A 27,457-nucleotide genomic window follows, 5' to 3' on the forward strand; every position below is an offset into this window, starting at 1 on the left:
GCTGGACATAGCTCAGGTGAGTCGAGTCGAGCCCTAGCCAGACAGCGTCCTGCATGGTGCTGGGTCCAGTCTTGGAGCAGCGGGTCCGTCGCCCAATAGTGAGTTGCACGCTCGGATCGGGAAGACAAAGCCAGTTGCTCCTCAATGCTTCCATGGAGTCTATCTGCCCGGGGAACCAAGCTTGCACCCACGGCGTGACGCGATCCTCGATGTCACATTGCCGGGATTTGGAGTGGAGCATTCGATGCTCCATCAACTCCATGGCAGCTTCGCCGCTCCTTTGTTTCCCACTATACATGTAAGCCTTGAAATTAAGTCGAGACGGCAGAGCTTGGATAGCATGTTTCGGTTCATTTTCTCCGCAGGCCACTCGCTACGTATACATGCCTCAGCCGTACATACAGCAAAGCGCTGAACACCGACAAGCAAAGAAGGAACCCCGGCCTTCATCAAATAGCTCGACCATCAAGCACCTTCCAGGTGTACATCACCATGCCGTATGCCCGCCGTCTATGACCAAATTTCCTCCCGTCATGAAGCTACTCGCGTTGCTCAGCAGGAATAGCGCAGCGCCCTTGTACTCACTAGTCTCGGCGAGACGACCCATCATGTTCTCGCTGCACCACTTGTCCCGCAGCCCCGGATCCTCTTCAAAATTCTTGAGCACCATGGGCGTCAGCGTGTGGCCTGGGCTGAGGCAGTTGACGCGGATGTTGGGGCTCCACTCCATGGCCAGGTTGCGGGCCAGCTGGATCAGCGCCGCTTTGGAGGAGTTGTAGACGGGGCATATGAGGCCCTTGTTGGCGACGAGCCCGGACATGCTCGCTATGAGGCACATGCTGCCGCGGCTCTTGTGCTTGAACATGGCGCGGGCGGTCGCCGTTGCCGTCATGAACACGCCCGTGAAGTTAACGTCCATCATCTTGCGGGCATCTTCTATCGTGTACTCCACCGCTGGAGTCACCTGCTGGATCCCCGCAGCCGCGATGAGACCGTGGAGACCGTTGTTCTCGTCTGCTATGGACTCGATGACATTGTTGAGGTTCTCCGTGCAGCGGACATCTATCTGGCGATACTCCAAGGAGCCGCCCCATTCGGGGACTACCCGACTCTGCGCCTGATGCCAATCGGCGTCTGGACGCTCCAGTCTGTCGAGGCAGTACACTATACACCCGTTAGTAAATGTGGGTGCCGAAGAGCATCGTCGACAAGTTACCTTTCCCTCCTGCTTCCACAAGTGACTCTGCCAGCGCAAGGCCAAGACCTCTCGCGCCGCCGGTCACGACAAATGTTCTACCGGCCAGGTCAAAGTCGGCGAACCGCTTGTTGCCCACTTCAGCGTGCTTAGGAAGCCCATTGAGAAAGCGCCGCTGAGTGTCCGCGACGCGAAGACTACCGATGGCGGTCGCGGGAAGCGACGGTCGGATGGTGTTTGAACGAGCGGGGTTGCAGAGTGTCTGACCGCAGAGTCTCACGCCAGCTCCCAGGTTAACGCTTCTAGGCTGGACGCGTGCCAGTCCAGCTCGAATGGACATGTTGAAAGCCGCATTCACGATGGATCGTTGCCGAGACGGAGAAGAAAAAAATAGCACAACGAGATGTTGAATGAGGGTGTTGAAAGTCGAAAGGACGCGTCGCTACATCTTGACGACGAGCAGCACGAGTTTAACCACAGCTCCTCAACCGCCAAGCTGCCGCACTTGCGTCATGCGCACTCACCATCGTGAGGGGAGCGACGGAGCGCCAGCTTCATGGCTGAGCTTGTTCGTGCTCCGAGCTTCCGGTTCGTCGTCAGCTGTTCCGGCGCCCTCCCCACAGTTCAAGCTCCGGCTGATCTCCACCTTGCCGGCCACCCGCGCATTCCAGTCTCCCCATGATTCGCAGGCGAGCTCTGCCAGCCGGCGGCAATTCAGCCAGAACATGCCCCGATTTGGCTTCAGCGGCCTCGTGCTGTCAGCCCGATGGCCGGCGGGCGGAGAGGGCTGATTGTTCGACGCCTCTGCCTGTGACCCCGATCAGACGTTATGGAGTCAGACTAAAACTCCAAGATTTGATCGTGGAGGGCAGGGAAGTCTGAGTGCTCCCTACCCCCGGCCTCCTAGAGACGTAGAGAGCAGCACTGGCATTTCCGTGCCATATTGGCTTTATGGATAACTCTATCGCACCTCTTGGCAAACGCAGGCCCTTTTGGGAACAATTCGACCAAGGCTGACGTGAGCGACGATGTGCTGGATCCCAGGACCTAAGCGTCGCTGGCCAGGGCCCGTGAACGGTCGCATCCTCAATCGCCGCGCGCGGAGTGGTTCTCTTTCCGCGTGTACCATCATTCACGATCTATTCACCTACTCGCTCATGGTCCAACTGCTTTCCCTCAGGCTCATCAACCGACTCGCAGTCTTCAACGGTAGCCGCGAAAGGATTCACCTCGCCAGTGACCGGTTCGTCGTCGGCCCAGTCGCTTGTTGTAGCAGTATCAGGGTCCGTGTCTATGTCATTTTCGGAGCTGATCGTGCTGCGACGCCTCGTGCTGCTCTTCTTCTTTCCGTCTGGCCAGCGCGCTCCCATGGGTCTTGCAGGGACCTCTATCGCCGCCGGCACGCCCGCCCGGCTCCGCTCTTTCTTACTGCGGTCTGCTCTCGAACCGCCAGAGAACCATGCGGGAAGAGATGGCGGTTTTAGCCCGGCCTTCGGGGGCCTCTTCTGCTCAATGGGCCACATCGTCATGACAACGTCCGAGTCCGGCTCCATCACCTTCTCCCAAAGCGTTGGCAGGATGATTGTTCCATCTACCATCAGGTCATAATGACCTTGATGGACATGAGGCCCTAAAACATCGACGTGCATGAAGGCTTGCTTGATTAGGTCCTCCATACCCTACGGTGTCGCAGCAACGTTGGGTCAGTCAATGGGTTCTGCGTCGTGGTGAAATGTAGCGGCAAGTGAAGATACTCACAGCCCAGGTTCTGCAATATTCCCACGGGAACGTGAACTTTCTCCCAACTGCGTCCTTGAAGTGGATAAAGTGGCGATCGTTGTTCGTGTTCAAGTTCTTTCTCTTTGGATCCTGGGACGCAGGGCCGACTTCTGTCTTTATTGACTGGTCACGGTGACGGTTGTTCCCTTCGGCCCCTGTCACGGATGCGCGCTCGCCATCGACGCTCTCCGCTTCGACACTGGGTATCGCAGTCGATGTAGTCGTAGAAGAAGGGCCAGCGCCTTGATCCTCTACCCGATATTGGGCGAGCGATGACGGCAGGGGCGTGCAGCTGCGTGCGTGTCAATGCAACTGTCCATCGGGCAAATACAACGCAAGCAAGAGTGGCATACTAAGGCGAGGCGGACAGGAGCATCTGGATTGAAGCCAGTCTCGTGTGCAGCGCATCGCGCAGCTGGCGAAGCTCGTGAGACTTGTAGAGCGTCCATCCCACCTTGTACCAAGAACTTTGGAAAGCTGAGTCTTTGGGATTGTCGAGACGGCGCTGGTACCCCTTGCTCTTTTCGAGAAAGCTGGCGATGAGGTCTATTGAGGATGCGACGATGAAGGAGAATGCATTGACCGTTGCTGGCGGCAGTACTTTGTGCGCGCGGATCTGATCAACTTGCAGGAAGGCTTGTTGCATTGCTGACAGCTCGGACAGTGCCTCGAGGTACTCGTCCGACGCGCCCTTTGTGCCGGCCATGATCCGTATGAGCTTGTACGTGAGGTTGGCGCCGGTAATGACATCGCCGACGGAGTAGCCAAAAGACATGTCGACAGCCAAGGCCCAGCGCGGCCCAAGCGTTGGAGACTGTCAAGATGTCAAGATTCGGGGACCGTTTGCTGGCGTGATGAAGGAAGCGGCGAGCAGAGGCGATGAGCAACACCGGCCTTGCGGGGCAGCAAGGTGGCATTGAGGACGAGTGCCAGAGGCTGTGTGTGCGCCGTGCATGCATGTACGCCTCATTCTATGCAGCCATTCTTTCATGTTGGTGCTGAACTGCAGCGAAAGGTTGGGGGCGATCCATGGGCTTGTTAGCTTCACTTCAATGGCCGCAAGGCAGAGCTGTAGGCAGTCAGTCACACGAAAAGACGTCCCAATCGTGCAGAAGTCGCGGCGATATGAACGTCGCCGTAGATCCAACATGTAATCGTCTGCGTATCCCTAGTTTCATTGATCTAGGCTCTCGACTTGACGCCAGCGTCAAACTTTCCATGCTCGCACGTCGCGACAATCGCATTGTCCCCCATCCGCCTCATCACGCCCCTCAGGGCAGCAAGCTTCTTGCCAATCTGTAGGATCTCGCACTCAATGAGGACCTCGTCGCCAACAAAGACGGGGAGCATGTAGCTGACGTTAAGCGTGCGCGTGACGCCGAGCATCTCCCACGAGCCCGGGGCCATAGCAAACGCGACGGGCAGCGTGGTGCACACGTCGAAGATGCTGGCGGTGCAGCCGCCGTGCATGCTACCCATGTTGTTGCAGTGCTCGTGCTGGACGGTAAAGGCAAAGGTGACGCCGGGGCGCGGGTCGTTTGGCCGGACGGAACGGACTCGAAGGAGAGGAACCCAGTCGCTCATCCAGTTCTGTAACGAGGTCGTCAATACAGCACAATTCACGGTACGGGGAAGCTGGGCGACGCTGCTCACCTTGCCCTGCGAGTCCTGAGCAATGGTGTGCAGCCAGGCGTCGATCTTTTGCTCTGCTGTGCCATTGTATAGGATACCGTTGTCGCGGCTCTTGTTGCTACTTGCGGCTACCTTTCTATCGGTCATCCTGTCTTTTGAGTCGCTCATTGTTGTTCTCGCGATCCGTCCGGAGTTCACGGATGGGAGTTTTGGGGTGAATGGGTTCGGCGGGATAATGCCGGCGGGCTTACAGGTCAGCTTCCCTCCCGCGACAAGGGCGCGACGCGGCTGACAAAGTGAATGTTTAATGAGCTGCTGATCGACGCCAATTTGCCTTTTATTTCCATCTTGGGGCTCTTCTCTAGACTCTTGCTTGGGAAGAGCTGCGTTTCTCTGTTGCTCGTGTATGTTTCCACAGAGGTCGTGTAAGACTTGCCGGGTGAACGGCTCCCGATTAATGCATGACCGTGCAATTCGCAGAAGCAATCAACGTAATTACTTGACTATTCATTCGCTCAAAACTCGTAGCTATAGACCAAACTTGCCGGACGCTCAATCGCTCTTGTCCAAACATTTCGCAAAGCACACGTGAAGCCTCTCAACATGGACACCCTTCCCGCAAGCAACCTGTATCACTGGCGACCCCTCGCTCAAGCATACTTGACATCCCCGACACCCGGATGCTGCTTCCCATCATCTTGATACACCGGCGGTGCTCCTCCCAGCCCAACAGAGCCTGCAGCGGGCGGCACACCAGCGTGGGCGCTTTCGCCAGCCACCGGAGGTGTCGTCGTGCCAGCCAGAGCACCCGCCTCCGCGCCCTTGAGGGTCTCCAGAAGGGTCTTCGCACCGGCCGGCCAGGTGGTCAGGCTGGCAGCCGAGCCCTGTGGGTTCAGCTGCGGGACCTGGCCCTTGAGGATCTGGTCGACGGAGGCGTGCGCGCCGTAAAATGCGGCGTTGGCGTCCTTGCGCTCGACGACGACGGTGCCGTCCACCTGGATGCCCGCGTAGAAGCCACGCGACTTGACGTACGAGAAGACGGGCTTGAAGGCGCTGGCGCTCAGGCTCCGGCGATGGCTCTTCTTGGGATCCTCGCCCGGCTGAAGCGTCGTCTGTGTCTGAGCAGCGGGCGTCTGCTGCTGACCCGGCGCAGTCGAGGCATCTGTCGGCGTACCAGCAGCATCCTTCTTACTCTTGTCATCCACAGACGCTCCAAAGTCAACCGCGCCGCCCGCTCCGTACGGCCCAGCCACGACAGTCAGATCGCTCCCCAGGCTCACCCTCGTGTTGGTGAAAGCCGCGAGCGCCTCCTTGCTGTTTATGACACAGACGCAGTCGTAGATGTCGAGGCCGATCTGGAACCCGCCGCCAACAGAGTGGACCTGGATGCCCGAGGGCGGCCCCCACGAGCCGTCCGGCAGCCGCGCGATCAAGATGCCGGAGCCAGTCGCACCAGAGAACTGGAACCCGGCGCGCAGGGTGGTGAAGATGGCGAGGCCCACGGCGCGTGAGATGACCTTGGGCGGAATTGTCACGAGCACGCGGTTCTTGGGCTTCTCTTTTGTCGGGTCGATGACGCCGCCCGTCGACTCGGTCGCATTGGCGTTGGTTGAGGTGGGAGGCTGTCCGGCGCCGGGGTCTGCGTACACGCCCTTTTCTGCAAGATGGTCAGCATCTATACATGCAAGCAGCTGAGTTACAGCTTCAATGTGCTTACTGCAGAATGCCCTGAGAATGGCCGCTGCCTTGTCGCACTCCTTGTCCAGGGGCTCAGGGAGGAAGCTCTGGCTGCCCAACTTGTGCGCCAGGCTGTTTATGGGCGCGGCCGCCTTTGCGCCGAGGTGCGAGAAGCGCTCGCTCCAGCCCGACTTTTTGACGTGTCCATGCTGCTGCGCCTGCTGTTGCTCGTGCTCGTACGTGGGCGCGGGTTGGTGTTGCGACGACACGGGGGCGGTGGCACTGGCGACCGGCTCAGATGGAAGTGCGCCGGATGCCTCCGTGGGAGGAGGGGCAAAGGTGGGCGCTGCGGGGTTGTACGCCGGGATCGCGTACTGTTGTTGCTGTTGTTGCTGCTGCTGCTGGTCGTGCGGCTGCTGGGGAGGGGGCGGGAACTGTTGCTCTGCCTGCCCGGGTGGCGGGGGATAATGAGGCGGCTGCTCTTGGTGTTGATGCTGCTGCTGCTGCTGCTGCTGCTGGTCGTACTGCGGCGGTTGCGCGTACTGATGCTGCTCAGGATACTGCGATTGAGCGGGCGGAGGGCCAGGCGGGGGAGGCGGAAAGTCGCCCTGCTGGTAGTGGCCCAGCTGCTGGTATCCCTCCTGGGACTTCTCGGGATTCGACATGCTGTGAGATGTACGAGAGTTGGGTCGTCGCTTGAAACGGAACTGAAGGGACGGGGGAAAGGCGAGATAAAGCGTTGACGGTGTAGAAGTAATTTAGTTGACTGGAGCAACAACGCAAGCTCCAAGGATCAACGGGATGTAAATATCAAGTTTCGCATTGCGACAGTGATATCATCCGAGGCCACCAACAACAAGCTCCAGGAGCTCTCAGTGGGCCGCGTGGAGCTTGATGTCATCCCCCCTGTGGCTGACGCTGATGCGCTCCTTGAGCCCGGCCATGATGCCACCGCACAGCCTCCATGTCCCCGCTCCGCTCTACCTGTCCGGGCCTGGCTCCAGCGGGGTGTTGGGAGTTGCAGCGCGGAAGTAGCAGTGCCTCGACGGGCAGCGAGGCTCAATGGTCGTGGCTCAGGCTCCCGCATCTCTCTGTTGCGCAATTGCACCGCCCGAGCTCACCCAACACGCAGCAGCCGTCGTCACTGTGGCGGACTCGTCTTTCACAGAGCTGGGCGTTGGCACACAGTGGAGCTTCGCTGTTTCGGCGCAGCCGCAGACCCGACGCACCGAGTCCCGAAGAGCGAATTCCCGCCACTCCCCCGTGATCCAGCAACCACGGTATCGCGCATCGTACTCGACATTTTCGTGGCTCCCCCGGAGCGAATCGGCAGCATGAAGACCATTGGCATCATCGGTGGAAGCACCGACATAGCCACCGTCGAGTACTACAAGCTCATCAACGAGCATGTTCGACAGGCGCTCGGCGGCCTACACACGGGCGAAATCATCATCAACTCCATGGACCTTGCGTGGAGCGCTCACTACGTCAACAACCAGCTCTGGGACGAGGGAGCAGCGTACCTCCGTGGCAAGGCTCTGAGCCTGGAGCGCGCCGGCGCAGACTTCATCATCTGCGTCTCCAACACCTGGCACCGAGTGGCGGACAAGTTCATGGCGGGGATTAACATACCCCTGCTGCACATTGCCGAGCCCACCGGCAAGGCCATACAGGAGAAAGGCCTGAAAAATGTCGCGCTCCTGGGAACAAAGGCAACCATGTCGTCCCCATACCTGCCTGAACTGTTCTCGGCTCGATACGGGCTCGTCATTACCGTGCCGACTGAAAAGCAGCAGGACCTGATTGATGGTGTAATTTTTGGCGAGATCTCGTATGGGCAGTTCACGGAAGCTTCTCGCAAGGCGTATCTGGAAATCATTGACGACTTGGTGGCTCGCGGGGCCCAGGGCGTCATACTAGGGTGCACCGAGATCCCGTTGTTGGTGTCGCAGGCCGATCGACCGGAGATTCCCATGTTTGACACGCTACGGCTTCATGCTAAGGCTGCTGCAATGATGGCCGCCCATAAATAGCTATGGGCACTCTGTAAGAATACAATTGAACCTTGATGATGCATGGCGGGGAATGGGAGGCTTTGATGTCGCCCACCGAAACGGATGACGCGCGACCTCCATGACAGCGGCCACGGCCACTCGGTTCGACATCTTGTGAAACTCCGAGCCGGCAACGCGCGCAACCACCACCTTCCAGCCTGTTTTTGGACGCGCATGGAAGAATTGGCCAGGCTTATTAGGGTCACGTAACTGTAAACTACCTCATATCTTACTCTCTTCGTTGCATATCCTGCTAGGAAGAACCCGTCTCCGACTCTGCCTCCCAGTTGGGCTTTCCTGCCAGCGGCCCGTAGATAGCCTCCGACGCATATCTCATGCAATTGACACAGACTCTTGCACTACCTGCGACCGCTTCATCCTCGCACTGCGCTAGCTCCTCGAGCCTCTGAATCCAGAAGCGCCACCGATCCGGATTGAATCCCGGGGAGGAGAGACGTGACTGTATCGCCAACTCGCCCAGGCCCGAAGAGTCCGGCGGTACGTTGCCATCTGCAACGCCAACGGAATCATTGCTCAAGACAATAATGCTTCCTTCCCCATATATCAGCATCTGCCGAAGTGCATGGATCAGATTCTCAATTGACAAGCCTGTGCCTGCCTCGGCGTCGTTGGCGCCTTTCACTACATCTGCGGCGGGCGCCGACACCAAGGGTCGAGGCCTCTCGAGTGTCTCGGAAAATAGTGAGAGAACGCAAGCTGCAGGCCCATTGTAGATGCCAACCGAGACAAGGCGCCCGACAAACGCGGCCAGGTTAGAGCGCAGATCGTCATCATAGTCGCTCTGATAGTACCGATTTGTCCACTCGGCTACCAAATCCTGGCCGAATAGTGGCAAGTCAGACCAGAATTTGCCGCCGTCAGAGCAGGGTACGACCTCTAGCCTGCCATGTTGATGGTCGAGATTGTCGTCGCCGTCCTCTTTAATAGTTTCTCGAGGCCGCGTGAGGGTTCCTTTTGACTTGGCATGCAATAGATACCGCACGAGAGTGTCTTGTTTCGCCTTTGCCGCTTTCCAGTATTTGGCCCTCTGGATGACAGTGTACCAGAGGTAATGGATTTCGGCTTCGATGACGACCAGAGGAATTGTGGTGTTGATGTAACGAAAGGTAAGGACAGGGATATGAGTATGCACAGTCACATCGAGGGTATGCTCGTCGCCAGTCTTGGCTTCTTGGTCGATCTGTGCATTGCGAGCCTCCGTGGAAGCCTGAAAGTTCTGAAGTGCTTCCACTTCTTCTTCTGGTGTCATTGCAGTGACAGGCGTTTCCATGGCGTCAATTCGGCAGGCGAGTGACATGGAGGTAGTGGAAAGCAATGTTGCTGCATGTGACGGCGTAGACGGTCGTAGTGCCAGCAGGCAGGCTCAGAAGTAAGCTTGCATATATGATGAATGCTCTCGACTTCCTTGGCATTTATAGGTACAGGTTCAAATCGGAAGCGGAGTAACAAAGTCCAGTATTCATGTCAGCCGTTGGCTGCCTGTTGTTCGGTCAGAGCAAGGTTGCATCCTGGGTTCAATATCACACCACTGCCCAATGCACCTTCGCCGCTGCACTTCCTGCCTCCAGCCACTCAGCTTCACCAGCACGACGTGGTATGGCTGCGAAATCTCATGTTGGGCTGCCATTTTGACCCTCTCGTCCAACAGAGCACTCGCTCGCAGGGACTTGCCAGAGACCGTCCGACCACATGCAGTCCGTCCGCGTGGACTTGGCCCCGGGTCAACACACGATACACAGACCGAGTTGGCTGAGAAACAGCTCCTATTTTGATGTTCCACTGTACGCGGTGCTCTTGGCTTTCTCGAAACCTGGCAAGTTCTTGGGTGTCCGTACATGTCACCCTGGGCTGCTACATACATCAGTCAGACGATTCACACCGCGACGAAGGTCGCTACGCGTTGCAACGACATCCACCCTGAGTGAAACGCGACGAGAGACAAATCCTATAGACGGGCAAACGGATGGACAAAACGGACGAACGGGTTGGCGCCTTTGCCACGGTTCAGGCTCTCAAGTCTTGATCGCATGCAAACTGGAGAGAAGACCACGACCCCCACCCAACGTTGAAGCAATTCCCGAGCCCACAATAGCACACCTGCCACTATATGGTATCAGCCGAGACGTCTGATGTCGGCATGTCGTTCCAGTTTGCTTTCATTGGGAGCTTGGAAGGTATCAGCCCCGTATGCCTGCTGTATACATTTATCATTGCTGTGTACTGAAGTCCGGGGCGGGTGAGAGACTGCTCCAACCAGATACACTAGCCTACCTAGCACTTGAAGTCTAATTTGGCAGTGTTCCAGATACACTGCCATGGCAATCGAAGTACGACGGTTTCCCTCCTGTTCATTCCCTTCTGGGAAAGCAGATGCACTTCGACATCCTATGTCGACCACATGCATCAAGATGTGAGCCACTATGGGAGGAACTCGGGACGTTTGATGCGGGCTGTGAGGATAGCGATGCTGGCCTTGAGTTATAAAGGCCGTACACCGCTGTTGACGGTACTGATCCTCATTCACAATTCTGATCGCAGTCGAGTCCACGTCTGGTTTCGCGCAGCCTGCCAGAAAGGAAGTCTATAGATTTCGCCATTATGAAGACTTCGTTTCTTCTCACGGGCCTCGCCGCAGCCACTGTCGCCTTTGCTCGTGTTTACGAAGGCGTAAGTGAAGAAGTTGCCGTTCGTTCACTTCAGACGATTGTCCATGGTCTTTTTACATGTGACATTGACCTACGGTCGCTGTGGCTTTATAAACTAAATACTAAATGCCTACTGTCGCAGAAATGTAATCAATATAGCGCTCGCTGCCACTTCAGTCACAATGGGGTCATGAAAAACACCAAGTGCCACTCCCTTCACAAGGTGAGAAGCCGATCTTTCCCCCATACGCCTTATAAGTGTCCGGTCCTTCGACCCTGAGTAAAGCCTTCACGTATTTGGAGCATGTTAATCTTGAGACACATGCGTGCAGTGCACTAAAACTCACAACTATTGCAACTGGAGCGACGCTTCTTCGGTAACAGTTTGTCAATGAGCCGCCTGCCCGTTCTGCGGGCCTGGCGACAGAGAATGATTCTCGGGCAGAGAGAGCGACTTGAATGGCCACTGTAGTGGAAGGGCTCAGCCTGGGGCCGCGTCGGAGTAAGCGAGCTGCAATGTTACATGCACAAAGCTGCGTAGGAATCCGAGAGCCACCTCAGCCCCCGCGCCGCTGTGGCACGGAGCTGCATGCCGTCTTATCTCTCATCCCGCACCTGTGACAAAGTTACAACTGACAACCGCCGTCGCGTACTTGACCCAACTCCCCAGTCCATGATTGATGTGCCTACTTCCCATCCGCCATCCGCAACACAGGCACGCCAAACCCCAACCATGACGCGCGGCACACCGTCCGACCCGTCCCTCCCGCGGATCCTCTGCCTCCACGGCGGCGGCACCAACGGCCTCGTCTTCCGGCTACAGTGTCGCGCCATAATTGCCGCCCTCAAGCCGCACTTCCGCCTTGTCTTTGCGGACGGACCCTTCGCCTCGGACCCGCACCCGGCCATCATCAGCGTCTACGGCGAATGCAGGCCCTTCAAGAGCTGGCAGCGCTGCAGGAGCGACGACCCCGAGGTCACGGCGGACGAATCTGCGGCCAAGATCGCTGCCGCGTGTCGGGTAGCGATGGACGCCGACAAGGGCGGTACCGGACCGTGGGTGGCCGTGTTGGGCTTCTCGCAGGGGGCCAAGATGGCAGCGAGCCTGCTCTGGTCACAGGAGAGGCTGCGCGACGAGGATAGCAAGACGACGGCGGAAACAACGCGGCCCCCGCTGCTCGGCGCAGACTTCAAGTTCGGGGTCCTCGTAGCGGGCAGCCCGCCGACGGTGTCGCTAGATCCGCGCGTGCGGGCGCCCATCCCGCGCTTCGCCGTCGACGCGGAGCGGCCGCAACTCAACCTCGAGGAATGGCCCGAGTCGAGCGATGGGGAGCACGCGCTGCACACGATTCCGACGGTGCATGTCCACGGTGTGCTGGACCCGGGCCTGGAACGGCACCGCAGGCTGCTCGAGACGTACTGCGCCGAGGGCACGACGCGGCTGGTCGAGTGGCAGGGTGACCATCGGCTGCCCATCAAGTCGCATGACGTGAAGGCCGTGGTTGATGTTCTGATGGAGGTTGCGCGAGAGACGGGCGCCATCTGAGGGGAGAGTTCACGGTTGCATGGGCAGATTTAGAGTGTAAGACTGGCCTCCTACGTTACGAAGTATACTACAACATTAGATAGACGCCATAAAGAACAGGTACTCAAGCATCGGCCATCGCTGCCGGTGAGCTGCTACAGAGGCTCGTGCCGGCCTGGGGCTTGGATAGATTGAACACGATTGCTGCATGTGCCCCTTCGCGTCACCGTGAAGAGTCAAGCCTCGAGGCGGCAGTCTACCGAAACTGCCTTCACCTTGTGCTACCATCCACGAGTCAACTTGGGCACCAAGGAGACGCAACTCAAGGCGAATGCGATCCGGATGTCCCCTTTCGACTACTCCGTGTATGGTGTAGACGCGCCTGCTCGAGTCCTTCCCGACACACGGCTGCATGGATAAATGCGTATTGACATACGACGCGACTCGCGGCCCAAACATTTGGTCGCCAGCCTGAAGAGCCATGCATCCAAAGCACTGCTCTTTTGGACGTCTCAGCCGCAGCTCATCCCGGCGACGGGCTTCATGGCTGCATCATGAGCCAGTAGCTGCGCTGGTCACCGTAGGACAAAGCCACAACTACCAGACCACCCTGCGCAGGCGACTGGTCGTGAGTCGAGCCCAGAGTCCTCCCGTCGCCAGGCTGTGTTACCAAGTTTGCCCCTACCGATAAACAGCCACCATCCCCGCGAAATGGGACTGGAGTTTGAAGGATGGCATTGTCCTCGCCCGATCATCTGCCATGGCGTGGGCAAGCCTTGAGAACCTCTGCTACCTCGCCGTACTTTATGTCGCATGCACTCTCGTCTACCAAGTCGTGCACTACCACTTCTTCCACCCACTCGCCAAGTTCCCGGGCCCGTTCTGGGCGGGCGTGACCAGGCTATGGCTCGCCTACCACAACCTCATCGGGGACGAGCTGGAGACGTTTGGCAAGCTCCATGAAGAATACGGCACGTCTCATTCCCTCTCCACATAGCCAGTTACAATGGCGGCGATGGCGGCGAGCAGGAAACGCTAACAAGAAAGCCGTCGGCGACGACGTATAGGCCCCGTAGTTCGCATCACCCCGACAATGCTCTTCGTCCATGACGCAAAGTCCATCCCCACCATCTACAGCCGCCGCGCCAGCAAGTCGAGCTTCTACATCACCGGCAGCTGGGGCAAGGTGGAGTCACTCTTCAACATGCGCGAGGCAAGCGTCCACGCGCGCGCCCGCAAGATCATCGCCGTGCCATACAGCTTGTCCAACGTGCAGCGCATGGAGCCGCTCGTCGACGAGCAGGTCCAGAGCTGGATCGACAAGATCGACGCGACCTTTGCTGCGGCGCACAAGGAGTTCAACTTTGTGCCTTGGGCGTTCTACTTGGCGTACGACGTCGTGTCTTCGGTGGGCTTTGGCGCGCCGATTGGCTTCATCGAGCAGGGCAGGGACGTCTACGGTCTGGTGCGGTGCGTGGGCGACGGGATGCCCATCTTTGGGCTCATGTCCATCCTGTGGCCGTTTACTGAATGGATCAAGACGACGTTCCTGGGCAGGTATCTGGTGTCCAGCCCGCAGGACAACGCTGGGTTTGGGGTTGCGCTGCGCTTTCGGGACGAAGTCGTGGAGCAGCGCCTCAAGGACATTGCGGCGGGCAAGGTTGATGACAGAAAGGACTTTTTGTACCAGTATGCCGACATAATACCCCTTTGCAGAGTTCAGTTTGGCTGACAGCCGCGCCAGCTTTTTGGCAGCCCGCGACGCGGACGACAGACCCCTCGACATCGAGTACGTCAAGGCCGAAGCTTTCCTGACGCTCATCGCCGGCGGCAACACCGTCGGAAGCTCGCTCAACTCGTTTCTGGAAAACATCCTCACGAGGCCCGACGTGTATGAGAAATTAATGGCAGAGGTCGACGGCGCGACCAAGGCCGGGAAGCTCTCGCCCATGCCGCAGCACGCAGAAGTCATGGAACACTGCCCCTACTACGTCGCCTGCCTGCGGGAGTGCATGCGCATCGACCCCGAAGCGCAAACCACAATGCCGCGCATCGTCCCCGAAGGCGGGCTGGAACTCTACGGCCACTTCGTCCCCGCGGGCACAGAGGTGACGTGCAGCCCGTGGTTCGCGCACCGCGACACGAGCATCTTTGGCGACGACGTCGAGTCCTTCCGGCCGGAGCGCTGGCTGGACCCGGGGAAGACGGTCGAGTACCTCAAGTACAACATGAACTTTGGCTCGGGCGTGCGGTCGTGCCTGGGCAAGGATCTGGCCATGATGGAGCTCTTCAAGGCGGGGATCGTGTTCCTGCGCTTGTTTCGCGTTGCGTTTGCGGATGAGCGGCGGTCGGTGAGGCGGCAGATGAAGGGGGGGCTGCGTATCTTCGAGGAGATGAGGGTCAGAATCGAACGACGCGCGCAGGTGCTGTAAGCAATGCGAAGTCGGTTTGGTGTTGCTGCGTCTGCTTGTTGCATGAAGCAGGGCTGGTCACATTCAGGTGAGAGATCTTGCATCGCGAGAGGCAAAATGGAGATCCATCGCGCGTGTCACTCGTCAATCGCGATTCACGACCTGAAGAGTAAAGATAGTTTCCTGTCCACCTGTCATGGGCATGGCCGAAATTGAAACGCTACTTTTGTCAATGCAACCCCCTACCACTCCATACTCAGGCTCGCGATGCGGCTCAACCCGGATCCTGCTGGATCCTCTTGTAGCGCCATCCAATCAAGCGCGCAACCACCGTCGGCCCCAAGCAGATTTACGGCAAGGTCATCATTGTCCAGCCTTCATTGTGGATCCCCTGTCCATCGCGCCGTCAGCCGCCTGGCCTCGACCGACTTCCAGAAAGAGGCTCTGCCGAGAAGCGCGGCTCCTCCTTCGAGGGCTTTTGCTCATTTCCGTCCTCCCACGTTCGTTCGCTCACGCTCGTTTCCTTCACTCGCTCTTGTTGTTGCGAAATCGGAAACCCGCGACGTCTCTCGTTTGCCGCGACATTCGTTTTGTTACATTTAGTTTTGTCGAGACTTTTTCCGGTCAGATGAAGGGCACGGTTGCGGTCAGCGCCCTCGCGGCGGTGATCCTGTCTACGGTGGGACAGGCCGCGGCAAAGGGGTCGTTTTCGCTCGACTCTGATGGTGAGGACGCGCCCACTCGAACGAGACTGCCGCTCAGGGACGGATTCTGAACAGCCGCGACCCGTCGGTGTGAGACCTGTTCTTTTGGCTGACAAACGTCATTCACCTTCAGACTCCACGAAACAAGCCGCCAGCACGCTGGCCCGAGGCGTCATCCAGTACTACAAGGGCAACCAGACGGGCGAGATCCCCGGCATCCTGCCCGGCCCTCCCCCGGCGGGCGACTACTACTGGTACCAGGGCTCCATCATGTGGGCGAGCCTCATCGACTACTGGCACGCGACGGGCGACACGGCGTACAACAAGCTGATCGTCGACGGGATGCTGTGGCAGCAGGGCGAGCTCTCCAACTTTATGCCGATGAACTGGACGGCGCAGATGGGCAACGACGACCAGGGGTTCTGGGCTCTGGCGTCCATGCTGGCTGCGGAGCGCGGGCTCCCCAACCCGGTGTCAGGCGAGGCGCAGTGGCTCAACCTGTCGCGCAACGTCTTTGACAACCTGGTCGACCGATACGACGACAAGACGTGCGGCGGCGGCCTGCGGTGGCAGGTTGTGTCCTTTAACAACGGTTACAACTACAAGAACAGTCAGTCCCCCCGCGGTGACTTACCTTGTCGCTCTACATATTGATCCTAACTCGTCGTGTCACGTCCCGCAGGTCTCTCCAACGGCGTCCTCTTCAGCCTCGGCGCGCGGCTGGCGCGCTTCACGGGCAACAAGACGTACGCCGACTGGGCCGACAAGACGTGGGACTGGATGACCAAGGTCTCCCTCATCGACTCCAAGTCGTACGCTGTCTACGACGGCGCCCATGTTGAGGATGACTGCAAGAAGATCAGCAAGTATGAGTTCTCGGGCGTCCACGCCGTCTTCGCCATGGGCGCGGCGTACATGTACAACTACGTAAGTCGCTCGGCCCCTCTTCACCTCGAGCGGATGAAACACTGGGTCATTGTTGGGCAAGGGCAGACAAGGGAGAAAAGCTGACGAGTCTTGCCGCGCAGACGGACGGCGACTCCAAGTGGCAGAAGCGCCTCGAGGGCCTCGTCGACCACGGCGTCAAGACCTTCTTCCCGGGCGGCATCGCGACCGAGCCCGCGTGCGAGACGGTGGGCAAGTGCACGACCGACATGAAGATGTACAAGGGCCTGCTGCACCAGTGGTACGCGGCGGCGGCGCAGGTGGCGCCCTTCACGGCGGCCAAGGTCGCGCCCGTGCTCAAGACGTCGGCGCGGGCCGCGGCCAAGACGTGCACGGGCGGCAAGAGCGGGACCGAGTGCGGCTTCGCGTGGGCCAACGGCACGTACGACGACGACACGGGCGCGGGGCAGGAGATGAATGCGCTGTCGGCCGTGGTGTCGCTGCTGATGCCCGAGTCGGCGGCGCCGCTGACGGCCAAGACGGCCAAGGCGGGAGGCGGCGGTGATAATGGTGGCAAGGATGGCAATGCCGGTGGAAACAGCAACAACAATGGAACGTCTGGCGGAGATGGCGCGAAGAAGGACGGCTCGTCGGCGGGCGTCAAGATGGGCGTGGAGGGCTCCGTGATGGCGATGCTGGCGGCGGCATGCGTCGGGGCCGTCGTGCTGGGCGTGGCCTTGTAGGCATGTCTACTACAGCACGTGTTGTAAGCACTCGCCTGTAATTGTAATGATAGAATCAAGAGTATAATCAAGCGTCGTTTGTCGAGTCGTCGAGTTGCACTCGCGAGGGGGTGAATGATCGGTGGACGGTGTGTAGTTGAAGGGATGAATGTTGGGTTGACAGCCCGGACAAGACAGGGCGCAGCCTAGCAGTTTACAGCGCCCTGCCAACAGCGTGAACCTCGCGCCCACTGGCTACACCTCCCTCTTCACAGCAGCTGCCCCTCAACACCAACGCCAACATCGCACTCACCATCGCCACCTCACACTCCACGGCCACAATGGCATAGACGCACCCCACCAGCGATCTATTTCTCACATTCAAATACACACAGGCGAGGCATCATCACCATCCTCCTCCTTCTCGCCTACCCATCAGCCATGCCCCGCTCCGACGAGGCCCAGGCCTTCTTCTTCGCCGTCTACTCGGCCGTCCAAGAGATCCCCCACGGCAAGGTCACATCGTACGGCCACATTGCCAAGCTCGTCGGCACGCGTGCGTCTTCCCTTTAACTTCCTCAATCTGTTCGGCTCGGAGTCTCTGCTAACACTCGCATCGTCGCCGACCGACAGCCCAGCGCCCCCGCCAGGTCGGCGTCTGCATGAAGCATCTCCCCGCCGACCCGTCCGCGCGCTTCAACAACGCCAACGTCCCCTGGCAGCGCGTCATCAACGCCAAAGGCATCATCTCCCCACGGTGAGCACTCGCTTTCCTCTCCCCTCTTATCCCAACCTTGTATTCCCACCACGTACAGCTTTCACCCCCTTCCCTCCTCGTCCCATCTGCTCTGCTCGGCTTGGCTCTGCCGTCCAGCCGTCCGACCACAATCACTCACTCGCTCACACCGCCGTCTCCCTCTCCCCCAGCTCCCAGCCCGAAGGCGCTCGCAACCAGGCCGAGGCCCTCCGCGCCGAGGGCGTCGCCGTCACCCGCGGCGCCCTCGGTGAGCTCATGGTCGACTTTGACGAGTACGGCTGGTTCCCGCGCGCGCTGCCCTCGGGCGATGGCGGCGATGACGACGACGACGATCTCAGCACCGACGGGGACGAGGATGACGATGAGGGAGAGGAAGCGGGGTCAGAGGGCGGCCAGGGAGGCGCTCGTCGTGGAAGATGACGTGCCGTGCTGTGCCGTCTTGTCCGTCATCTTGATGGAGCGGCTACCGCGGTAGAATGAAGGCCATTCTCCAGAGTCGCTTACAAGTATCACGGGCTGGGAGCAGCATGATGTGACTGAAGACACGCATGAGAATAATAGACCATATTCGTCACACTCGTAGACAATCTATACACACGGCACTACAACTGCTCTCTACGCATATTCAAGCTCAACAACGTCTTCTTTCCCAGCGCTTTTCAGCAACAAACAAGTTCGCAAAGCCGCCTTCCGCCCCACGTCCTCCGTCTCTCCATCTTCCTCCCTCCTCCGCGCGCCCCCGGCAGGGTATGATGATTGTATGTACGTGGTATTTGTGCCCGTCCACGCGACAGAAATATACGGCAAAGCAGTCATTCTCGCCCCAACTCCTAGCCGGTGCTCAGAAAAAAAAACGGACAAGTACCAGAGAAAAAAAAAAGAAGTCGTTCGTCAAACATGGCGGTCACCGGCGCGAGCCTACCGACCGTCCAGAACTGAAACACCAGAGACCGCACTGGCCGTGCAAACATGAGCGTGTGTATGTGATGTGGGCGGAGCCCACGGCGTCAACGGCAGGGGAGGAGCGGAAAACAGACAAAGGAAACGTTGCCCGGATCGCACTCCCTCATTCCGCGGCGTTCTCCTTGCGCGACGTCTTCTAGATGCCGCTCAAGCCCTCCTAGAAGCAGTTGAGACTGCCCTTCTTCTTCTTGCCCTTGTTAATGGCGTTCATCCTCTCCTCGAGCTGTCTCCTAGCAGCCTCGGCGGCTTGTCGCTTCTTTCGCTCCTCCTCGACCGCTTGCATGCTCCATCGGTGTTCCTGCTGCGACTCGGGCGTCGGGCGCTCCCTCAGCTCCTTGACCTCGCCCTCGAGCTCCGAGGCGCGCTTCTTCCACGCGTCGCAGTCGGCCTTGACCTTCTTAGACTGCTTCTCGAGGTCCGTCAACGCCTCCTCCAGCGTCTGCGTGAGCTGCCGCTCGGCGAACAGGTGCTTCTCGATGGTTCGGATTCTAGCCTCGTGGTCCTCGGTCAGCTGCGAAATGTTGACGTTCTCCTTGCTGGCCGGGCGGGTAGATGTCGGCGAGGTCGGCACCCCGTTGGTTGGCGAAGTGCTCCTGGCTGCTGCGTTGGGCAGCGGCGGCAGGGGGATGGCCGGCGGCGGGGACGGCAGCGACGCGTGTGACGCGCTCTTCCGGATCGTCGAGTTGGAGTTGGACCGCTTCACGTCGCCTGGGATGGTGGCTTCCTGGTACTTGGCCTGTTGTTGCTTGGTTAGCGGACATCCGCCGAGGCCGCCTCGCAAAGGATAACTTACCTGAAGCGAGTTGTACTCCTCGCGGATCGCCTCCAGTTCCGCCTGCAGCTTGGACCGAGCCGACGACAGCTCCTCAAGCTGAGCATTGCGCTCTGTCTGGAGCGTGCTCAGGCGGTTGTTGGTCAGCTGCGCCTCGTCAAAGTTGTTCTGCAGCTGCTCCTCCAGCTCCTCCACCAGGCGGCTGTGTTTCTTGTTCTTGATCTCGAGGTCCGACATGCGGTGCTTCACGAACGAAATCTGTTCCACCACGGTTGTCGGCGCCTTGTCCTTCTCCTCCGCAAGCATGTCCGTTAGGGCTGTCTTGGCCGTTTCGAGATCGCGCATGATCGTCTCGTTGATCGTCGTGAGCTCGGCGACGTGGGCCTTCATCTCGCTGGCCTTGGCTTGCTCCTCGACTAGCGCCTTTTGCGCGGCTGCCAGTGTCTCAATCTGGCTCGCGAGCTTCTCGACGCTCACGTCCACTCCGAGAGCAGCAGCCGCTTGGGTCGCCGCTTTCATGAGCTCGTCCCGGGCCTCGGCGAGCTCAGACTCCAGCTTATGCACAGAGTCGGCATGCTCTGACAGAAGAACCTCGACTTGTTCCTCGTAGCTCTTCTGCTCAAGCGTCTTCAGATCCGCGAGCTCCTTTGCGTGGTCTGCCTTGAGCTTTTCAAGGGCTTCTTGATGTCCCTTGGTCGCTTCGCCATGGGCCGCAATCTGCTCCTCGAACTTGGCAACGACCGCCTGATGGCGCGTCGCCTCTTCGGTGGCTTCGTCGTGGGCCTTGGACACTTCCGCCAGCTCAGACTTGGCAGCGGCGTGGGCACTCTCAAGCTCGGCCACCTTGGACGCGTTGCTGTGGATGATGGCCTTGTACTCGTCGATCTCGCTGCGGAGGAATTTGACCAGATTCTGATGCTTCTGCTCGACTTCCTTTGCCGCCTCGTCGTTCTCGGTACTCGTCTTGCTCTGCAACGTGGCGATATCCGTGTTCAACGAAACGACCTGTGCCTCGAGCTGCTTCACCGTCCCTCGCAGCTCACCTTCTGTCGCCTGCATCGACTCAAGTACGGTCTTGTGTTTGTCTTCCAAGCCGGCAAGTTCCGTCTGCAGCTTGGCAAGTTTCTCGCCATGCTCCCTTTGAAGCTCCTCGGCCAGAGGCGGCACCGCGTCGCCTGATTGTCTAGCGGCCGCCGTCTGCTCCATGGACTTCCGTAAGCCTTCCAGCTCCGTTGTCAGCTCCTGTTCCCGGGCGGAGTGCGCCTCGCGCATCTCCCGCAGCTGCTTCTCGTTTTGCTCGAGCTGGTCGCGGAGCGTGGCGACCATGGACATGTCCATCGGGCCGGCCTTCAGACTGGATCGCTCGCGGGTCAAGCCTGAAATGATGGTCATCTTAGTCTCCATCTCCTTCTTGGCCGCCGCGACGTCCGCCTCGAGCTCCAGGATGCGCTCGCTCCGGGAATGAAGCTCGTGCATGGCCGCGTTGATGTTGAGCTCAAAGTTCTGCATCACCTCGGGTTGCCCCTCGAAGTTCTCGCTGGCAATGTTGCGCAGGGATGCAAACGAGCGGTGGGCGCGGTCAATCACCATGAGCGTCTGGCTTGACTTGCGGCGGATGATGGGCGTCGACTGTCGAGGAGGTATTGCCTCCCTCTCCACAGCTCTGGCCTTGGAGACCTCCGTCTTGAGCTCCTCCACCATGTCGAGAGTCTCGCTGTGCTTGGTTTGGAGAGCAGCATACTTACCCAGCAGCTCCTTCTCTGCAGCCGCCTTTTTGTCAGCCAGAGTGCGCAGTCGCTCGACCTCTTGCGTCAGCATCTCGTCGTGGCCCTCAGTGAGGTCTTCAGTCGACACAGCCGGCTTGGTGGTGGCGGTTTCGTCTTCCGACGTGACATCGGCGTTGGATGTGTTTGCGGTTGCAGGCGACTCCAGGGCTGATGACAGCTCCGAGGAGAGCGACCGTGATGTCGACGATCTCGGCCCGTTCTTGGTGTCCACAGACTTGGCGTCGGATGCGTACGAGTCCGGTCGGGTGTTGGCCTCGGAGGCCACCGAAACCATGGAGTCTCGGACTCGAGCAGGGTGACGGGCTTCGTCGGCTGCGTCCTGGAGTGCCGCGAGCGCGCGCTGGGCCTCTTCGTATTTGGCGTGGAGGCTTGAAAAGTCGTTGAGGGTCGTCTCGTGCTCAACGCGCAGATCGATGAGCTCTTGCGTCACGCTCTCCAGCTTGTCGGCGACGAACATGGTCTGCGCAGGGGTCTGAGGCACATCCTCGTCCGCAACTTGGCCGTCCGCGTCTGGACGCTCTGTCATCTGGCTTGCAGCGTCGCCGATTTCCTCGTCGATGGCCTCCCCCTGGCGGTCGAGGTCGTCGGGGAGCTCGTCGTCCTCGGGGATGGGCTCCTCCAGCTGACTCGCACTTCTGGCGTGTGACTGGCTTCGCGAGCGATTAGCGAGGGCGCGTGCGCGAGTAGCTCCATTGGTGCCCTCGTGGTCTTGCTTCTTGGCATCGTCGACGTGGTCCAGCTCGTAGAGCAGCGCGTCTAGTTTGCCCAGACTTCGTTGGCGCTCAACGACTTGCTCCAGCCGATCAATCTCCCGCTGCATAAGCTCGGCATCCTGATCCGCTTCCGCCAAGCGCTCCTCAAGTGTCGAGATGTAGTCCTCGCACGATGCCTCGTTTTCGCGAACCCGGGCGATCTCCTTGCGCAATTCCATGATGATTGTAGCGTTCTTCTCCTCGCCGCTTGTGTGGCCGTCCAGCTTCGCCTCGAGATCGTAAAGGTAGTTTTCGGTGCTTGCTTCGCGGTCCATGAGCTTCTGCAGCCGCGACTGCAGCTGCGTGTTGATCGTCTCGACGTAGGCACACTTAGTCTCCTTCTCGAGAAGATTCGTCTCCGTGTTGGACAGCGTGGCGCGCGTATTCGACAGCGATTGCTCGAGTGATTGGATCGTTTTCTCGTACTCAAGGACCACCTGCTCAACGGCCTGGGCAAACGAGTTGGAGCGGTTGAGGCGGTCGGTGGCACTGTCGCTTTCGGTGACCCCGTTGGCCTCGGACTCATTCTCCCTAGCCCTGGCCATTTCCGCAATCAGCTTCGCATGTCTGTTGCTCAATGTGCTGTAGTTCTCCTGCACATCGAGCAGCTGGTTTTGCAGCTCGGCCTCGCGCTCGCTCTGCCGGTCGGTCCTATCATTAGCAGCGGGAGGCCCGCGACGAGGGCTTCCCCCGCCGGTGGCGGCGCTCCTGATCTGATCTCGAAGGAAGTCGACTTCGGCGCGAAGTCGCTCGATGATTGCCTGCTTGTCGCCCTCTTCAATCTGCTGGATTCGTGGTTTTGACTGGATGGCTCGTGCGCGCTGGGCGTATTGGACCGTGTTCAACGTCTCGCTAAGGTGGAACTCGGCAGGTGTTACGCAAGCGATCATGTAAGTGATGGCGTTGCCGCCAAGCGAATCTTGCAGGAGTCGGGTGAGCTTGGAGTCCCGGTACGAAACGTGGGACCCAGATTGTCGGGACGAGAGCTGGCTGATCACTTTGCCCAGGGAGGCCAGGCCGGCGTTGATGGAGATGCCTTCCTTGGCGCGCTCGCCCTGGGCACCCGTGTTCTTGAGCCTTTCGCTGCCGGCGAGATCCACAAAGTGAAGCTTGCTGTCGGTCGTCACGGTGATGTCTTGGCCCGTCATGGCCTCGATGGGCATCGAGAAGCGCTTGTTCTCGTGGGCAGCTGGAGACTGAAACTTGCTTCGGCGCTGAACCAGATTCAACGAGAAGACGGCGTGCGAGCGCGAGGACTTGGCGTTGATGGCGGTGGCATCGGTCTGTCGAATCGTTGAGCCAAAGTTGAGAGCATTCATCAGGTCGTCGACGGACTCGATATCGACTTGGTGGAGGCCGGTGAGGATGATGTTGCCCTTGGTGTCCTCACGAATGGCGACGTTACTGCGCTCGTGAGCAGGCGTGGCATCGGGGACGAGGAGATCGCGGAGCTGCTCATTGTATATCTCGACGTAGGTAGCCTTGAGGGACCAGGATCGGTCCCCAAGGACGTTCTGTTGGCCGTAGCCACGCGGGGCACGAAGCTGAGACATGGAGTTGGACATCCTGTTCGGGTTGGAACCAGCCTTCCCGATGCGGGGCGTCTCCAGCTTCTCGAAGAGGGCCATGGCGGCGCGAGGAATGACGCCTGCAATTCGGGTGTCAGCGGGCACGAGGCACCAGGAATGCGGGAGGTGGGGACGCGGGGAGCCTACCCATCATGTCTTCGTCGTGCTGCTCGCTAGGGCCTGAAGTGCCCATTGTATATGACTTGCCGGCGCCGGACTGGCCGTACGCGAGCAGGGAGACATTGTAGCCTTGGGTAAAGGCGTGAACAGAGTCGGAGAGATAGTCCCAGATGCCATCCTGCATCACCTCGGGGCTGAAGACGCGGTCGAAGACGAAGAGCTTGCGCCCCTGAGGAGAGTCGATGGCGAGGCTCGTTTCGGACGTGGTCTGGACCATGGATCGCTGGAAGCGCTGGGGGATGAGATCGTAGCCCGGGTCGGCGGGCTTGAGGGGCGGCCGCACACGGACAGCTGCGAAGAAGAGGAGGGGGTTAGCCACGAGTCGCGGAGGCGCAGGATGGCGTCTCGACGGGCTGGATTGTCGAGTCGCGTCGCGGGAGGGACGACTCACCAACTTTGACGGCCGTCCGACTGTCGTCGTCGGAGGCGCGGCTGCCATTGCCGGGCTTGCTGCTGATGCTCATCCTGCTGGCACTCCTAGGCGGCGCAGGTCTTGCGATCGCACTCAGGGGCCGCTGAGGCGGATGTATTGGAGAGGCCGGCGGCGAGGATGCCATGGCGGCGGGAGAAGGCGGGCCCAACGGCGACAAAACGGCTGGGCAAAATTGGGCGATGGGACGCACAGGGAAACGACGGGGTTCGCGAGATGGCGTGTGCGCTGCCGCAGTGCAGCGCCGTCGGCTTCAGGACGGCTCGGTCAAGCTGCGCTCCTTGCGAGGCTGGCGGACGGGGTCGGCCGGTAGGCGAGATTTTGCAGGACCCGCCGCCCAGGGTTCCTATCGCTCGCCGATGCCGTGACGGCGGCCAAGAACCGGTGACGGGCAGTCGGGACGGAGGGCCAAGGCAGCCGTGATGCTGTCGGGGGGGCAGCGCTCGGTCAGCGCTGCGTTGGACGGGCGGGCGTTGCTCGTCGGTCGTCGGTCGTCGCGGGCGGGCTCGTCCGATTGCTGGGGCAGAGAGAGGGTGGAGGAGGAGGAGCGGATTGTCGTCAGGAGCGACAGTGTCTCGCCGTGACGGAGGACATGCGAGTCGCCGCGGCGTGGGCTTGGCTTAAGCTTGGGACACAAGGCAAAGAAACGGGGGAGCCAGAGGGGGGGGAGGGCCAGAAAGGGACCAGAGGGATGGAGAGTGGTCCGGGGTTGCCGTTGCGTTGCGCAGCGCTTTGCAGTGGAATACAACAGGTGCGTAAGAAAAAATAATAACACGCCTCTCGAGGCAAGCAAGGGTACGCCGGCGGACGGTGCGCGCTCGCGAGAGGGACGGAGACCTTGGCGATATTTAATTAAACAAGCGCCCACGAAGTATCCAGGGTCCTGGAAGCGGCGGGCGACGTCTCCAAAACGGCGCCTCTAGCCAACTGGGGGGGGAGGATGGACCAGGGGGGGTGAGGGCCAAGTGGAAACTGGCTGGCGCCGTGGCCGGGGATGAACCTGGCACCCGTGGTGGCGGACCAAGATGGATGGATGGCTGCACGTGTTTTCTCGTGGGAGGACCGGGGAGGGAGGACCGACGGATGCGCGATCGTGTTTGGCGCGTGTGTGTATGGTGTGTGCGTGTCCGTGTGCGTTGGTGGCCAAACGGCGGCGGGCTCGCGGGGAGGAGACGCGGTGTTGAAGATGCAGCCTGGCGGCGGGTGATGATGGTGGTGATGGCGGCGGCCGGCCGGCAGGGGCAGCGGCGGTGGTGGTGGTTGTGGTGGTGGTTGTGGTGGTGGTGGTGACGAGGTCAAGGAGCAAAGGGCACAGCAATAGGGGAGCCCGATAGGCAAGCCCGCCCTGGATGGCGGATAATAAGGGGAGCGCACCACCTCAGCTACCTATGGACACGGGGGAGAAGGGGGGGGGGGGGCGGAATAGGGGCAACGCAAGCTGGAAGCACTGTAAGGCTACGGTGCCCTGCGGTTCCTGGACGGGGCGGCGACAGAGTTCAGCCATTCCAGGTACCGCCAGGGCGACCTCGGAATTTCCATACAATGGCAAGTGCTACTGCAGCGCGGGTGGCAGACCCATACGTGCAGCGCAGGACGCGGTGGACACCCGCGACCTCAGCGCATCCCGACGCGAGCCCTGACACTGTGGACTGTTGTGGGCAAGCAGGCAGCCCGGGGCACCACACCTCAGGTAAAAGTATCGGCCTGCCAAAAGGTATCTGCACAGGCCCCGGCCGGGCACCTATGCGCCTGCGATCTTCACTGGGCTGCCCACCTGCAGGTCCGGGCAGCTCTCAATTGATTCTCGGCGCTGGGAGCGGGTTAGTGCATCGGGTAGGTGAGCTTGGTGAGGTCTGCTGGGGCCGCACAAAGCACCCGACGGTGCAGTGCAAAGTCGAAGCCGGACAGGGGCTTGGACCGTCGTCCAGTGGATCCATGCTCGCGGGTGCACGGGCTGTCAGCAATGCACCACCACCTGCAGCAGAGACAGAGACACCCGACCCGACAGAACGACCACCCGACGACATCCATGGAATTCCTGGGCAGCTGGGTCCCAAGCCCTCGGATCGTCAGCCCTCTTCCTCTCGACTTTTTTTTTTCATTCACCCCCAGGCGCGCCCGCTAGCGCCGCATACCCCAAAGGCAGTCTTGGTTGCACGACCTCCGGGCATCATCAGCTGGGGCGGGCACACTGTCGAATTCAGGTTGCTTTTCCCACTCGCACAGTGCTGTAGCTGTACGGCACTCGTACTTAGGTACTTTGCGAGCCTGACTCTCATCAACTGAGAGTCGCCTGGGGCGTCCATGACGGCGACGGGAGACCCTGGCTGCCTGCCTGGCCCGCCGCCGACCCCACTTCTGCCTCTTCCGCCTCCTTCTCTGCGTCGCTGAGCCCCTGCGGCGTTCGCCTCCTGCTCCGCCGCCTCCACCTGTCTGCCGCCAAAGCAAACTGATGCGGCCTGTCCGGTGGCCCTGCCGGCCTTGCCTGCAGAGTGCAGACCCTGCCGCTTTCCACCTCGTCCACGTCCCAATTGGCACCAGGGGCCAGCCTCCCGCCTGCGCGGCCGCCTGTGGAAGGGATCCATGGATCCATGGACGGGATGCAGGCAATCCAGCCCCCGCCAGCCTCTCCCACCTCTCCCCGTCGACGCCCGCCTGCATGCCCCTGAAGGCCCCTGCCGCCGCGTCCGAGTAAGTCACCTTATTACCTTGCCTGGCTTTGCATGCTCGAGTTTGGCTTGACATGTCCCTTGTCCCAGCGTGGCTTCGTGCCTTGCACGTGCGATGCTCGACTGCGATGCCGCCCGCGATGCCCGGGCCGACTCGACACGCCACCATCCTCGTAGCTTCTGCACCAACGTATGCGAGAAGTCGTCGTCGCTTCGAGCCAGCGCATCGCAGTACAGTAATAGCAGGTCGATGCTATTGCTGATCCACCCCGCCCGGTGGGAGCTAACCAACTTCCTAGTACTAACGTAGCGGCCGATGGCATGATGGG

General features: G+C 60.0%; 12 protein-coding genes across 12 annotated transcripts; 6 read left to right on the forward strand and 6 right to left on the reverse strand.

Annotated features, from left to right (window-relative positions):
* Positions 1-487: 487 nt before the first annotated feature.
* PLICBS_007951 (uncharacterized protein) lies at positions 488-1,922 on the reverse strand (the record flags this gene model as incomplete). The annotated part of the gene is made up of 3 exons (XM_065601289.1): positions 488-1,164; positions 1,217-1,392; positions 1,720-1,922. 3 exons carry the CDS (start codon positions 1,920-1,922, stop codon positions 488-490), a joined length of 1,056 nt encoding a protein of 351 aa, XP_065457361.1.
* A 412-nt stretch (positions 1,923-2,334) lies between these two features.
* PLICBS_007952 (uncharacterized protein) lies at positions 2,335-3,749 on the reverse strand (the record flags this gene model as incomplete). The annotated part of the gene is made up of 3 exons (XM_018324571.2): positions 2,335-2,874; positions 2,954-3,266; positions 3,328-3,749. 3 exons carry the CDS (start codon positions 3,747-3,749, stop codon positions 2,335-2,337), a joined length of 1,275 nt encoding a protein of 424 aa, XP_018177750.2.
* A 407-nt stretch (positions 3,750-4,156) lies between these two features.
* PLICBS_007953 (uncharacterized protein) lies at positions 4,157-4,774 on the reverse strand (the record flags this gene model as incomplete). The annotated part of the gene is made up of 2 exons (XM_018324570.2): positions 4,157-4,564; positions 4,628-4,774. 2 exons carry the CDS (start codon positions 4,772-4,774, stop codon positions 4,157-4,159), a joined length of 555 nt encoding a protein of 184 aa, XP_018177749.2.
* Positions 4,775-5,256: 482 nt separating this feature from the next.
* PLICBS_007954 (uncharacterized protein) lies at positions 5,257-6,948 on the reverse strand (the record flags this gene model as incomplete). The annotated part of the gene is made up of 2 exons (XM_018324569.2): positions 5,257-6,263; positions 6,324-6,948. 2 exons carry the CDS (start codon positions 6,946-6,948, stop codon positions 5,257-5,259), a joined length of 1,632 nt encoding a protein of 543 aa, XP_018177748.2.
* A 669-nt stretch (positions 6,949-7,617) lies between these two features.
* On the forward strand, positions 7,618-8,316 carry PLICBS_007955 (uncharacterized protein; the record flags this gene model as incomplete). The annotated part of the gene is made up of 1 exon (XM_018324568.2): positions 7,618-8,316. One exon carries the CDS (start codon positions 7,618-7,620, stop codon positions 8,314-8,316), a length of 699 nt encoding a protein of 232 aa, XP_018177747.2.
* A 274-nt stretch (positions 8,317-8,590) lies between these two features.
* Positions 8,591-9,628, reverse strand: PLICBS_007956 (uncharacterized protein; the record flags this gene model as incomplete). The annotated part of the gene is made up of 1 exon (XM_018324567.2): positions 8,591-9,628. One exon carries the CDS (start codon positions 9,626-9,628, stop codon positions 8,591-8,593), a length of 1,038 nt encoding a protein of 345 aa, XP_018177746.2.
* Positions 9,629-11,736: 2,108 nt separating this feature from the next.
* On the forward strand, positions 11,737-12,549 carry PLICBS_007957 (uncharacterized protein; the record flags this gene model as incomplete). Its single annotated transcript, XM_018324566.2, has 1 exon — positions 11,737-12,549. The coding sequence occupies one exon, from the start codon at positions 11,737-11,739 to the stop codon at positions 12,547-12,549; it is 813 nt and encodes a 270-aa protein (XP_018177745.2).
* Positions 12,550-13,288: 739 nt separating this feature from the next.
* On the forward strand, positions 13,289-13,525 carry PLICBS_007958 (uncharacterized protein; the record flags this gene model as incomplete). The annotated part of the gene is made up of 1 exon (XM_065601290.1): positions 13,289-13,525. The coding sequence occupies one exon, from the start codon at positions 13,289-13,291 to the stop codon at positions 13,523-13,525; it is 237 nt and encodes a 78-aa protein (XP_065457362.1).
* Positions 13,526-13,621: 96 nt separating this feature from the next.
* On the forward strand, positions 13,622-14,960 carry PLICBS_007959 (uncharacterized protein; the record flags this gene model as incomplete). The annotated part of the gene is made up of 2 exons (XM_065601291.1): positions 13,622-14,217; positions 14,273-14,960. 2 exons carry the CDS (start codon positions 13,622-13,624, stop codon positions 14,958-14,960), a joined length of 1,284 nt encoding a protein of 427 aa, XP_065457363.1.
* Positions 14,961-15,567: 607 nt separating this feature from the next.
* On the forward strand, positions 15,568-17,271 carry PLICBS_007960 (uncharacterized protein; the record flags this gene model as incomplete). The annotated part of the gene is made up of 4 exons (XM_065601292.1): positions 15,568-15,664; positions 15,777-16,253; positions 16,326-16,570; positions 16,672-17,271. The coding sequence occupies 4 exons, from the start codon at positions 15,568-15,570 to the stop codon at positions 17,269-17,271; spliced, it is 1,419 nt and encodes a 472-aa protein (XP_065457364.1).
* A 420-nt stretch (positions 17,272-17,691) lies between these two features.
* PLICBS_007961 (uncharacterized protein) lies at positions 17,692-18,427 on the forward strand (the record flags this gene model as incomplete). Its single annotated transcript, XM_065601293.1, has 3 exons — positions 17,692-17,806; positions 17,884-18,007; positions 18,178-18,427. 3 exons carry the CDS (start codon positions 17,692-17,694, stop codon positions 18,425-18,427), a joined length of 489 nt encoding a protein of 162 aa, XP_065457365.1.
* A 700-nt stretch (positions 18,428-19,127) lies between these two features.
* On the reverse strand, positions 19,128-24,586 carry PLICBS_007962 (uncharacterized protein; the record flags this gene model as incomplete). Its single annotated transcript, XM_018324565.2, has 4 exons — positions 19,128-19,706; positions 19,764-23,929; positions 23,997-24,320; positions 24,421-24,586. 4 exons carry the CDS (start codon positions 24,584-24,586, stop codon positions 19,128-19,130), a joined length of 5,235 nt encoding a protein of 1,744 aa, XP_018177744.1.
* Positions 24,587-27,457: the final 2,871 nt, after the last annotated feature.

The sequence above is a fragment of the Purpureocillium lilacinum genome (assembly GCF_023168085.1).
Source record: "Purpureocillium lilacinum CBS 284.36 DNA, scaffold_6, whole genome shotgun sequence".
NCBI lineage: Eukaryota > Fungi > Ascomycota > Sordariomycetes > Hypocreales > Ophiocordycipitaceae > Purpureocillium > Purpureocillium lilacinum.